At 25.6% G+C, this 14,328-nt stretch overlaps 1 protein-coding gene across 1 annotated transcript; it reads right to left on the bottom strand.

The window, feature by feature from the left end:
* Positions 1 to 111: 111 nt before the first annotated feature.
* Positions 112 to 13,729, bottom strand: LOC129963057 (protein aveugle-like). Its single transcript, XM_056077082.1, has 6 exons — positions 13,591 to 13,729; positions 11,151 to 11,245; positions 5,897 to 6,065; positions 5,410 to 5,476; positions 1,170 to 1,249; positions 112 to 981 (listed from the first exon to the last, which is right to left on the bottom strand). The coding sequence occupies exons 2-6, from the start codon at positions 11,229 to 11,231 to the stop codon at positions 968 to 970; spliced, it is 411 nt and encodes a 136-aa protein (XP_055933057.1). The 5' UTR covers positions 11,232 to 11,245; positions 13,591 to 13,729; the 3' UTR covers positions 112 to 967.
* Positions 13,730 to 14,328: the final 599 nt, after the last annotated feature.

Raw genomic sequence — 14,328 nt, 5'->3', positions numbered from 1 at the left:
TTAATATTGTTTTAAATGTTTTATTTAAAGAAATACAAAAAGGTTAGACAATGATTTTTATTATAAGTTTAACATATTCATATAAATATGCTTCAACGGATATATTATTTCACAACTGATATGAATTGCATAAAACAACAAGAATATAAAAACATTTTTGTATAACATTAGTAGTCTGTATTTTAATATGAATTGAATCTGATTTCATAATGTTCAATATAAAACATTTTTGTTCCCAAAGCAAAATGTAAAGACAAAAATAGAACTATCTATAATTAAAAATGCACATACATACACATATATTGCAATAAAAATGTAGTTTACATGAAGCATTGAGACTGATAAAATCATTAACTTATAATTATTCTATGGATGAAGCAATTTCAATATATAAATAGCAAAAGTATTCAGCATGAATATTTCTTTACGTCATGAAAAGAATGGCTTGCATTATAACTTGCTTAATAAATACCTTCTGAATATCGCACACATGGAAATATAAAGTAGAATATATTTACACAACTTTAATAATCTAACCATCATATTTTTCTTCTTTGAAGTGTATACATTTTTAATTTTTAGAAATATCTTTTCAAATCTTATCTAAAAATTTAACTCCATGAGAAATATTCTTTAATTATAAATTCTTATTTAACATTTTTACATGATAAAAATTTTTATAAAGAAAGGAGGGAACAGTGGTTTTTTAAATGCATATACAAAATTTGGCTTTCATTAATAGTTATTTGGAAATGCAGACAAAAAAATGGTAATAGTTTTATAAAATAAAATGTAAAATATTGTATAAAAATAAAATACAATGGACTTTGAGGTTTTGGAAATATTCCTCTGGACACAAATCCATACAACAAATGTATAACTTATCTATTCCATGGTAAAAGCATTTATATATTTAGATATATATTGAATGAGAATGTTTCTCTTCTTGAGAAACAAATCCTGCAATTTACAATGCTTCTCCTACAAAGAAAAAAGCATACATTAAAATACAAAACATCTAAGATAAGAGTTAAAACACTTAGGAATTATAAAAAAATCTAGTTTATATCACTTTCAAATACTAAAACTTTTTTTTGTATTTCTGCAAATATTACATTAAAAAAATGAATTTTCTAAGTGTCAATCAGAGTGGTTCATAATTTACATACCTTTTTTCTTTTGTAAATCTTTCAATTCAAGAATATCACTCTTTAACTTTAACTTCAGTATTTCTGTACATATTACTTCTCTGAAAAAATATAATTATTTTTAACAAATGTTACAACATTTTTATTTACATAAATACTTGATTGAATAAGTAAGCAGCAAGGTCAGCATGTTGAATAATTAAAAAACACTAATACTTAAAATTTTATTAAAAAGTATCCATATAAATGCCGATAGCAGTTCAATTATAAGCAAACCCACATTTGCTCCATCAGAGTGATTCAATATATGGTTTTGCAATGGCTTATTTAAAAATAATAGAAATGATTAGATTTTTATCCACTATGGTTATTGAGAAAAATCAAATTTGCTGAAAACAGTGGTTACATTTCAATTAAATTTTTTATACATAAAAACATTTATAATTCCTTGAAGAAAATATTTTTTGTAGACATTTAAGCTGTACTGTTTACTTGCCTGTTGTAATCATGAACCTCCTAGAGCGATTCCAGTTGCATTTCCATGCAAATATGATTTAATGCAACTGTCCACACCTTCAAACATCTAATTATGCATTATTTAATAAGATTACTAAAATGCAAAGATTTAAATTGATGCTGTGTATTTTATATTTTTTAAGGATGTCTGATTATACATCAATTAGGAGAAATCACATAAATAAAAAAGTTAAAGAACAACTAATATAAGCAAATAGTTCAAAGAATTGAATAAAATAAAATACAAATGCTTAATGACTAACCAAAGAAGAGGAAAATATAAACAATCTTCATTATCTTACTTTTAACAATGAAAGAGAATTATGCAATTTAATATTTGATGTAACAACGTAAATCTTTCATCAAAACACTGAATTGGTTTAAATTTCATTGCAAAAATAATTTTTTTAAAATTATTTTAAATTGCCAAAACTAGGGGAAAAAATTGTAAAAAAATTAAAATTGACATTATTCCAAAGATGATTTTTATATCATTTCAAAATAAAAAAAATCATTTGGTGTAATAATATTTTTAGAAAATTATCACAAAAACCTGCTAAATTTCACTTGGTTTTGTAATTAATTAAAAGAGAAATCAAAATTTCATTCTGAAACTTTCACCTCTCAAATTTATTTGTGCCAAATTTGGCAGTATAGATTAACCTATCTGGTTTGTACAAATTAAAGATTAAATGAGCTCTACATTAAAAACAGAAGTTAAAAGAATTATTAGGCTTAATTACTTGTTCTGATTCTATTGGTAAAATATTAAAAAGCAAATGAAGAGCACTGTATCAGTTCCATAGATGTTTATTAGAGGCTTTTCCCCCTTCTTTTGATAAGATGATCTGAGATAATGTATAAAGTAGTGGCTGTACAGAAAATCTACCTATTCCTGAATCAGAACTAGGCTTAAGTGGTCTACTATCAGCAGTTCAGTGAGCTCCAGATTTGATTCAATGGGCCTTTTTTATAACAGTAATTGAAATTATCCTACTTTCTTTTAGTACAGTATGTTTTGACACAGGATTTTTCCTTTCTTCATACTTTACCATAAGAGTTTCCTGTTAATGTGCTGTATCTTTCTTAAGGATAAGAACATAATTGGATAATTAATTCATCGTTTTTTTTTGTATAATAACAATAAACTAGACCTTAAATGATATATATTCTTTTGGCAATAAGTCTAAGATCACGCTGTTCAGCAGCAACTCAAATAATATGGTTTCTTTTTTTAATCCTAAATGCAATTCATTTCACAAATTCTTTAACTCTGAAAGACAAGGAGTTTCATTTTTATCTTTATTACATCTAAATTGGAAAAATATATGTGCGTATTTTATAGATTCTCCATAGAAGAAATGTTTAAATTGTGTCGTTCTATTCAGTTTTATTAAGTTGCTTAAAAATTCATTATTCTTTTATTTGTTCCATCATGAAATTAATAAATATATCTACAGCATTGGTATTAGCTTTAAACAAATCTTTGAGTTCTTTCTCATACTCAATCGGGGCAGCTTCTTCAGCTTTCTGGCAATGACTGCCCATTTAAGTTTCCTGAATCAGTTCTAATACACCAATATGGCAATTCAAAATAAATACAATTCTGTACATCCACACTTGTCAATTGTTTCTGTCAGCTATTAGTTTTATTTATACTTTTGTTTAGTCCATATTAAATGTGAGATTCCGATATAGATAATGAATAGGCTTAGCAGAGCTCAACTCTAGATAGGCTTAATTCGTTTGAAACATGAACTCATCCAATCCTAAATAAATCCGAAATCCTACACAAGAAAAACAATATTATTAATATGATCTGCTAAATATTAAATATATCTGCAAAGAAAAGATACAAGCCATGGTTTAAACTCAAAAGATAAATTAATAATTCATATGAATTGTTCACCTATGAATGCTAGCAAAGTAAAAACTAAAATTACTGCATTGGCAATATTGCCAAAAACAAAGGGAACTTACACAATTACTTTCTTTTAATATAATCATTTTCTGTATGAATTTTTAACATTAAGCACCATTAATGAAGGATGTTTTCTTTTGACTATTCTGTCTCTTTTCAACTTCTTTTAGTATCATTTTGGTGTCTTTCTAACATTTTGTGAACTTTAAGACTGCAGCTTTTCATCTAGGAGATTTTTTCATGTATTGTTATATGATGCTAAACAGCTTCTAAGCTCACTTCAGTTCTTTGCCTATAGATCTTAGAAAAAGAAACAAAGTTTCTATTATTTTTTTATGAGTAAAGTTTAAAAATTCTTTAAGAAGCCAGTGGCTATTCCCTTCATTTTAAAGGAAGTGATGATGCTTCTGCTGTTTCAAACGCTGTGGTATCCCCTTTAAAAGAATTAAAACTGACTGTTCTTACAATATTATCACCTTCAGCATTAAGAAAAACAAAAACTATAATGAAACATTCAAAAGTGTAAAGAAAATGTGTACAGATATCTACTACAGATGATGATCTGACAACAGATATGGTTGCAAACCATCTTCATGAAGAGTATTTAAGCAGATAATAATAATAATAATAATAATAATAAAGAATTTTATTCTTCAAAAAAAAAACTATGGTGATAAAGGAACCTAGCATTCCAACTCAGATGATAGTCAAAGAAGGATCGAAAAGTGAGGACATTATAACATCAGTTTCAAACAAAATATTTTCTGATTATTGTATACTGATATAGCATTATGGCAAAAAGGTCAATAAAAACTTTTGATAGTCAAATTTTGTCAGCAGAAATTGGATTTTTTACAGTCAAACATTTTGTTAAATATCCTTTTGGAGTATAATTTCCAGAAATACTATTTTACAAAAAATGAAGATACAGATAAAATTGAAAGTGAAGCAACAAACAATTTAAATACCAGATGCATCAATGTTTAATACTAGAGGACTTCATACTTTTAATCTTTGATATTTGAATACTGAATTCCCATATGAATGTGTTTTATAATGAGTGCAATGTCTATTTTCAAATTGACTTTAATTATCTAATATGATTTTAATAATTCATTACTTTTTTTAATCCATAGCATGGGCTTAAAGTGATCACTGTAGCCTAACACACACAACCCTAAAAAATATAGTGCACTCAACTTTGTTGCTTAAAAAGAAAGAAATTTAAAATTGTAGCAAACACTCATATAGCGTAATGCAAAATATCTTTACGAAAAAAGCATAAATATTTTAACACAATTTAAGAAGTGTAGCTTTCCAAAGAAGAAAATGGCCAAATTTATAATAATTTCATTCCACCCTAGTCTATATATTGTTGCATTTAAAATGTGCAGTTTTCTAAATAATTAAATATAAAAGATCACATTCTTCCAACTTTAAAAAAATTCAAACACATCAAAAAGAAACAAAATGTGCTGACTCTATAAAATGTTATGACATTTCATTAAGCTTAAAACAAATATGAAGAAATTACATTAGTAATTATGAAAGATGCTTACCAAAACGTCGATCTAATATATTTAAGGACAAACTTTAAATTGTATATGTTATATGTATAACATTTTAGTTTGAAAGTTATTTACAACTTTATTCAAAAAGTAGTACTTCTTTCAAATTTCAATTCATAGGAATAAATTGCAAGTTAAAAATTCTTCAAAATTGTTTAGAAATGTTTAACTCTATATCAGAAACAATTATAAAAATGTATAATAATTTAAAATCTACAAAAAGTAAGAATTCATGAAATATTGAACAAAGATTTACCTATGAGTTTTCTCCTTGATTCCCATTCTTTCTAAGGTAGAATCATTCATTTTTAACAGAGATCTACCTAAGGTATAAAAAAAATTACCATTTTAGCATATAAGTGATTTAATTAGTGTATATACATTGGCCATAACCATTGTTATATATATAACAGATGCATTATAAAGTTATATATATGTGTGTGTATATTTTAAATGTGATATTAGATGCATGATTATGTATTTTAAAGATTATAATTACAATTGCCATAACTGAGAAACTTAAATCTAATACTGCATTTTTAAAATTCATAAAAAACTAACTTTTACTGGAGTCAAATATCAAGGATGAAATTAAATGGCCATTTTTTTTAACTGCAACATTCATATGAATCCAAGAAATTTATATAATTTTATTCCAATAATAGCTCCAAAATCAAATTAAGGATCTATTTGATTATATTATACTTGTCAAATAATACTATTTTACAAATAAGAAATCTTACCAGTAATATCATTTTCTAAAAACAAACTGGCATACAAAGTATGATACTCTTCACAATGTCTACGCAGCCACTTTAAGACTTCAGCATTGGTCCAAAAGAAAACAAGTTTAGGACGAGCATTTGTGCTGGTTGAGTTATCATTATCCTTCCCAGAACTTGGAGATGAAACCTAGAAGCAAAAAATTTATTATAATTATTTATAGCACATGATAAAATTACTTTAACGCTAACTCTCAATAGAACACTGTTATATGCATTAATGCCTCACAAGCACAACTACTTGTACATTAACAAAAAATTCTTCAATATGAAAGCTCAATATTTCAAATGACATTTAATAATAATTTCTCTAAGAATAACAGTAGTTGAAAATATTTGTTTTTAATTTCAGTTAACTGAGATCTCAGCCCAAAAATCATCATATTCTTCCTTAGACAATGCAAGGTACATAATGAGAAATTGCAGCAAAAATTAAGCACCTTAACCAAAAAAATTAAGAATCTTTTTTATATGATGCATATGTAAATCTGCATGTTTTTTAAGCATAAAAGTTTTTTTGTTTTATAATACACTGTTTTTACCAAAAAAGTTTTTTAATTTAAATGTGCTTTTTAAATTAATTTTAAATATGTATTTTTTAAAATTTTAATATTTATAACATTGCAAAAGCACAACATCTTCTATAATAAAACAAATTTTTCGCTTTGAAAAAAGCATAAAAACAAAAAATATATATCACAAAAAAAATTAAGTCAACTTTTATAAGATTAGCACTAAATAGCTTGGGTATTTTTCAACATTTCTTAAAATTAACATATAATTTAATTTAGATGTATATATCATTTCTAAAAATGTCGACATTGATGTAGAAGCATATGAATAACCAAAAATCTGACCAAAAAGCATATGATTAAAAATTTTACATTTGATTTGTATATATGTAGCAACAAATAAAATCTGATATGATTGAAATGGAAAGTATAAATTTCCTCCTATGCTAACTCACAATATTTAACAATTTAGACCCATTTTATTTGTTTACAAAGCTAAGAGCTAAAGTATTCCAGAATGGATACGATTATAAAAATTAGCAAAACTGCCAAAAATTCATGACAAAATAGCATGTTCTAATTAAATTTTATAAATCAAATCTTTTAATAAAAAAGAATAATAACTTTTAGAATTGTTCAGACTATAAAAAAATTAATTTAGTAAAGGGCTTTTTAAAAGTTTTACATTTCCAAAATTTAGTAAAGCCTGCTTTTTAATGTATATACAAATATAAATAAAAAATTCAGCTTAAAAAAATTATAGAAAAATGTGATTATATATTTTATGAGGAAATAAAAATGATTTCACATTACGAAATCACATTACTTATGAAAAATTTTTCATGTAAATGTAAAATCAAAATAAATAAATAAAAAATAAATGTAAAAAAATGACAGTTAATGAATTTTTTGAAGCCAGCACGGGATAATATGTCCCATTATCTTAAAATTAAAAAACACTCAACAAGCAGAGAATCAAATTCAGTGAACTGCTTTAAAATTTAAATTTTAAATTAAAGCAAAGAAGGCATTTTTTAAAAATTGCAACATTAACACATTAATGTGATTTAACGATGAAGAAATGGCAAGGTTTTAAATTTCGTTACAATAAGAATCATTGTTACAAATTGTGTCCAAAATAAATTCTGCAAAAATTACTCAAATTTTTAAAAACTGCATTCATTTAAACAAAATTTATATCATTGGAAAGTTATCTTCAAACACTTTTTAAATGATGTAAAAATAACTTTGATGTGATAATAAGCTTTGATGTTATGGCAGAAACAATGTTAAAATTCTGTTCGTAATTTCTCCTTATTCTAATTAAAATTTTGAAAAATCCATTCTTAGTAGGCCTCAAATACCTAAGAAGTAACTTTTTACTAAATTTCCTTTTCCTAACTTCAATGGTTTGTGCTGTACGTTGCTCTGTCAAACAGGACAAACTTCTGCATGTATAGATAGATTTTTATGGGAAACAAAACAGAAAAAAAATGTCTGTAAGAAATGGAAAAAGAGAAAAATCGTTACCGAAATGATAGAATCTTAACCCTAAACTAAAGTTTTTTTTCCTTCTTTTTTCTTCTTAAAAATTTTAAATACTAGATCTGCAAGGGTTTTATATAAACTAAAATTTGTTAATATTGATCCAACAAATAGAAATTTTCAAACACATGGAGACATAAAAAAAGATTGCGAAAGAAATTACGATAGTTGAAAACCTATGGTTTTATGTTAAAATTTCATCACATAAAATTTTATGCAATCGATTAATATAAATGCAGAGAGCAATGAATTAAAAATCAGCATAGTAAAGTAAAATTCCATTTAAACAGATTGTTCAAGAGATTGCTCATAAATGCAGTATTGACAAAAACAATGATCGAATGCGTAATGGACTAAAGAGGCTTCACAATAAATGTTTTTAGAGGAGTTTCTCCCATATTCGATATATCTCCTTGATGCACCAAATCCATCTTGCTGTATTTATATTTTCCATTGTTAGAACCAATCTGCTTATTTTTCTTTAACACATAAAAAAATTAAACATATATTTAACAGGGATAAGTAAAATTCTTCACCCTCTTTGAATTCCAATGTAGTTCACTAGTTTTTCACGTTGCAAATGTATAACACAGTATGTTATACTCCTTGGGATAGCCTTCCCAATATTTCAAGAAACAACATTGCACATTGTTGAAGAGAAAATGAGAAAAAGTCATTAAATGTTATCTTAATACGTACGTGTGGTATCTCTCAAAACGTTTTCTTTGCACATTTTGAAAAAATTAAGCACTTTTTAAGGTCCTTTTTTCAAAATTAAGCACTCTTCAGGTTCTTAAAAGTGCTTTCAAATTTAAGCACTTTTCATGATGCTATACACCCTGCAATGTCTAGATTAAAAGTGAAAAAATCTAAGCTTTTCAGGGACATATTATTTGTATCTACTGATAAATTTCTGACTAATCAGCTATCTAGAACCACAGTATTGAAGGAAGAAGAGGTGGAACAGTCAGGTCAATTAACAATATTATTAGCCTATTTTTTGAAAAAATCTTCAAAATATACATATTAATGAATAATAAAACATTAGAATAATGCTGATTCTTTGTCTAAAATTAGTTCCGTTATGTTGACTTCATTATTACACTGTTTAAATATTGAGAACATGGTTAAATAATAGTATGTATAAATGTAGATGCTAAACAGTCAAAAGTCAAATAAATAAATATATTTCCCTAAAGTTCTAAAACAAGCAATCAAAAATAAATCTCTGATTAAAGCTAAAAATGTGTTGAAATGTGAAATTAAATTCATCAATTCATTAAAACTACCTACGGTTACAATATATCTAAATTTATCATTGTTTGCATGTGATGACAGATTAATCAATTTCCAAAAGAGAAGACATATTTCTAATATTTACAATTTCATTTAAAAAATCAGTTATCTTGACTGTAAAGATTCCAAAAACTAAAAATAAATAGAATGCCGATTCAACTACTGCATGCTGAAATGCATGTATCAATAATGTAGATAGCAGAGAAATTATATAATGAAAAATAATTTTTTTGTAAATAAAAATGTTTATATTAAAGAATTCTATTTCTTAATAACTAATGCTCGAAGCAAGAATTGCATACCTGAACTATAAAGTAAAATATGCTATACATCAATATGAAACAAAACATGTAAAATGCAAGAGAAATTGTGTAATGTTAGGAGACAGCATACAAATTCCTCTACAACAATTTAACTTCCCAGAGAAGCAGACTACACCAGAGGTTAACTGCTACACCAGAGAAGTAGAATTCAATGACTTACGTAAATTGTTGATATCTACTAAACTAAAAGAAGCTTTATATCAAAAAGAAAGAAATAGAATTAAGATTTATGACTTCATACAAAATTGCATTATATTATCATTTATGGACAGAAAATGGGAACATTTCATTATTTGAAAACTTAATTTATAATTTTAAAATCAAATAAAGATGTGAAATTCCAAGAATCAGTAAAATTATATATATTTTTTTTCATGACAACATTCAATTTTTAATAATAATACCAAGCCTACTGTTACAAAAGACAGGATTTTAAATATGTTACAAATAGACAGGATTCCATTATCAACTTTTGTTACAGTATATTTACTTTATGTTAAAAATGCACCGCTTGTTCTTTAAACCTACAATAGGTAAACTATCCAAAAATTCAAGACTATTAAAAAAATTCATAATGAAAAAAATGTTTGTTCCAAAATTAGAAACAGTATATTGTGATGAATCAATAGTGCAGTAAATAAGCCTAAGGATAATTATGTGCATTGTCAGAATACACTTTCTCAATACTGTTCAATCATATGTCTTCTGATCTATGATGGTAACATGGCAATTAATGAATTGATTTGTGGCATTTAAAAAATATATATCAATAATAAAATCTTTGGAGTTCCATGGAAAAAAGTTTCTTGTTAGCATTTCCATAAATGCCATAGATAGTGACCATATTAACATACACACTTTTCTTTTCTCTCTATCTTACAAAGCTAACCATAAATCACAAAACTTATATAGAGCTCAAAAAAGATCTGGAAAGAAAACCCTGCACACCTTATTAGTCCTGGTAATAATGAGACATAAAATTGTGACTGATTAATTTTGTTAAAAGTTAATTGGTAAAGGAAGAAAATTCAACTAAACATTATATATCAGGATCAGCAAAAAGATATATCATGTAGGTATGCATTGCAGAAACTGTATTATAAATAATTAGAGACATAGGTATTTGGTTTCTGAATTTATTGCAAATTTATTATAAGGACTTCTTTATTATAGATTTTCAATACTATAATGAAACTAAGTAAAAAATTGAGATAAAGGCTTATGAAACACAGGCCACGCAGAAATTTCATACAATAAACCTCAGTTCACAAACTTTTATGTTACTATGCACATTTTTAATGGCTATAATTTTATTACAATATTTAATATTACAATAATTTTATCAATTATAAATTACAATAATATTATTATAACAATGCTCATAGTATCACTTTATGTAAAGTTAAATTAAATTAAATAATAAAATAAAACTGAAAATAGTTTAATACAGTTATTCAAGATGGAAATTTATAAATTAGTATAAGAACAGCTATTTTATTTTAAAATTACAAATTTTATTATGTTGTCAGTCATACTCACATTATTTTTATTGGTCATATTTGTAGCTTCTGTTTTAGCAGTTTTGTCCTTTCGCACCTTCCTAAAGGTGCTTTCTTCCATTACAATAAGCCATACTAGAAAAAACAATACAAATCCATATCAATTATTTTACTTCTATCAGAAAGAAAGAAAAACAAATAAAAAAAAAAGCAAAATGAAAAAACAATTTATAATTTCCATAAAATCTTATTTTTAAAATATAATATCAGATCCTCTTATATTAAAAAAAAATCTTTAATTACTTTTTTTTTTTTGCAAAAAAAATAATAAATTTTCATAATAAAATGATTAGAAATATAAATTTTTGTCCAATAAGATTTTAGAACACAACAAAATTTTTTGTTATAACATTTAAAACAAATTATATTCCTTAAAACATACATTTGAAATCTAAAATGATTAAATGTTATAAATAAAATAAAATCGTAAAAATAGCTAAAAAAAATATTGTCATGCAAATTTTAAAAAATCTAACAAAAAAAATTAAAAATCAGCCAGTAAGATGTCTGAATCAATATATTCAAAGAAGAAAATGAAATTAATATAACATAAGCTCCTCTTCCAATAATTTATTTGGCTTTCATTAAAAAAAATTATTTAAAATAAAGTATTTTGAGGCAAGAGAAAAGTATAATCTGCAGAACTGGATTGAGTTGGTTATTCATTAAAACTTACCCTCATAAAATTAAAAATAAATTCAAATAAATAATAACACATACAATTAAAACAAATTAAACTTTTTATAGATTTTATCACTGATTAACAAAAACATTTCTATGCGAAAATTGCACACTTGTAAGAATATCTTTAAGAAATGGTTGCAACTTAACAATTTATTTTATGAAAGAAAAGATGTTTTAACCATCTGAAAGTCAAACTGTATAATTATATTCAATACTTTATTCATTACAAACAGTATGATACTGTGCCTGTAGAGTCTTTCCTCAAAGAACAGATTATTTGCTGCTTAATTAAACAATTTCAATTTCACCTCTTCCTTTAGATACAATGGAACTAATCTATATGTATTATAATTACCCTACTGAAGCTTTACACCCCATATTATGTTATATGGGCAGAATTATTTCAAATGAAAGAAGATGAAAACAAATGACTTTATAGGTGTATAAAAGGACTGCAAAACTTATTTTAAATAACGTGAAGAGGAGGGAAGGTAAGAAAGCACTTTTAGTTTTTCTCTGATAAAATCTTTAGATCATGATAATAGTTGAGACTGTGACAGTCAGTTACTAAAAGTTAAAACACTCAATTAATAAATCTGGATCATTTGTTCACAAGCATTAAATAAATGCAAGTTCTTAAAGTTAATAAAATTTGACATTTTTGCTTCTATAAGCTTCAAGATTTATTAATAGTTAATCAGGCATAAAAACCTAATTATCTATTAATAAATTTTGAGGTACATGCTGCATACTTTGGCATACGGGAAAAGAGTTTCTTTCATGCAGTCTAATGCTATGGTTCCCAAATTGTCAGCCATGTCTCATCTGCAGACCAATAGCCAATTTTTGATAGGCATGACAAAATTTTGAATATATATGCATCATTCCACAATTCACCAAAATGTGATCTAAAAATCTACATCAAACCACATATTACCAATATACGTTGTAAACTTAGAATTAATTAATATTTTTTTCTTCAAAGAAGTTCCTTCTGGGCTTATAAAACTTCTTACATATACTGTCTCTGAAAAAATACAAAGAGTCAAGAATGAAGAGGGTCACTATAGATTAGATTTCTAAAAAAAGAGTCGCAATCCATAAAAATTTAGGAACTGTCTGGTCTAGTGAAGTATGCAGAAAGACAACTTTTTTCCTTAGGTTTCTTTAAAAATTCAGGTTACTCAAAGTCAAATACAATAATACCAACTAAACTAATACTATATTACAGAGGAAGCATACCATATACACTAAAACTATCTATAGAGAAATCAACTGACGGAAACAAAAATTTGATTTCTAAACAGATTAAAAGAATTTCATTAAATAATCCACTGAATTTTCATACATGTATTTTCTCAGGAAAAGCAAGTCATGCCATACAACATATTTTTTATATATTTCTGAATGACGAAATAATATATCTTTTTCATGAAGTTCATTTTAAAATACAGAACATGTACAAATAAAATTAGAAAAGTCTAAAATGCTACTACACATTGCCATGAATTCTGTTTTACCGAATTTGACATGCAACCGATAATAATATAAAAAGATAAACACTTTGACGCTACTATTACACCAGCAAAAAATATATTAACAAAGTAAAAAATTCAGTTCATTTGAATTGATTAAATATTATTTTAATGACAGCACCGGTTTGACAAGTTCGAAAAGTAAACAACATCCTAAGACAAACATTTTAAAGGTAATGTCATAAAAATAGCAATACTCACTGAAAGAAAACACACCAAATAAAATAAAAATAGACTGCAAAAATTGCAGAAATATTATTTATGTGTAAACACAAGAACAAAAGCAAATTTTACAAGTTACGGTTACAAATTACAAAACATAAACTACCGGAAATATCGGCTCCTTTACTGAAGACTATAACGCCATCTCTTGACGGTGATCAAAATTAATAAAACATTTCTTGCCGCAAAGATGGGAGAGGGAATTTTAGTTTGTACTTAATGCAATCTGCTATAGATATTGAGAACAAACAGCTGTTAAAATGCAATTCAAATTCGATGAAGGATTTGGAACGAATAAGAAATAGGGTAATTTATTTAAAGAGAAGTCCAATAGCATAAAAATAAAGTTTAAAGCGCTTGTAAATATTTAAACATATGCATGATAGAAAAATCTCGTTTACAAATGATTTTGAAGGGAGCATTATTCATAAAACAACTGACCCGTTTTTATTCTAGAATAGTTTCAAATATCGGCATTAAGTGAAATTCAAATTACCCATTTCCAAATTGATTAGCAACGAAACAATCGGAATTTTTCTTTATTTTTTAAAAGCTTTATTTGATATGGAGATGTATCAGTTTTTGTGCTTGCCTTTCAATATATTTCAAAAATTCCTTTGCTATTATAATATTCTTATAGTGGAATCATTTATACAAATATTTTCTATTGGAAAATGTGCATTGTCGGAAATTTTGAACTTTTAAAAATGCATGTGA

The sequence above is a fragment of the Argiope bruennichi genome, chromosome 3 (assembly GCF_947563725.1).
Source record: "Argiope bruennichi chromosome 3, qqArgBrue1.1, whole genome shotgun sequence".
NCBI lineage: Eukaryota > Metazoa > Arthropoda > Arachnida > Araneae > Araneidae > Argiope > Argiope bruennichi.
The sequence above is the reverse complement of the archived record's forward strand: the minus strand, read 5'-3'. Positions and strand labels throughout refer to the sequence as shown.

Coding starts and splice junctions, on each gene's coding strand:
- LOC129963057 (XM_056077082.1), bottom strand. CDS start 11,231: ATGGAAGAAAGCACCTTTAGGAAGGTGCGAAAGGACAAAACTGCTAAA. Junction 6,066..11,150: donor ATATGACCAATAAAAATAAT/GTGAGTATGACT, acceptor TTTTGCTTCTAG/GTTTCATCTCCAAGTTCTGG. Junction 1,250..5,409: donor ATCAAGGAGAAAACTCATAG/GTAAATCTTTGT, acceptor ATATTTTTTCAG/AGAAGTAATATGTACAGAAA.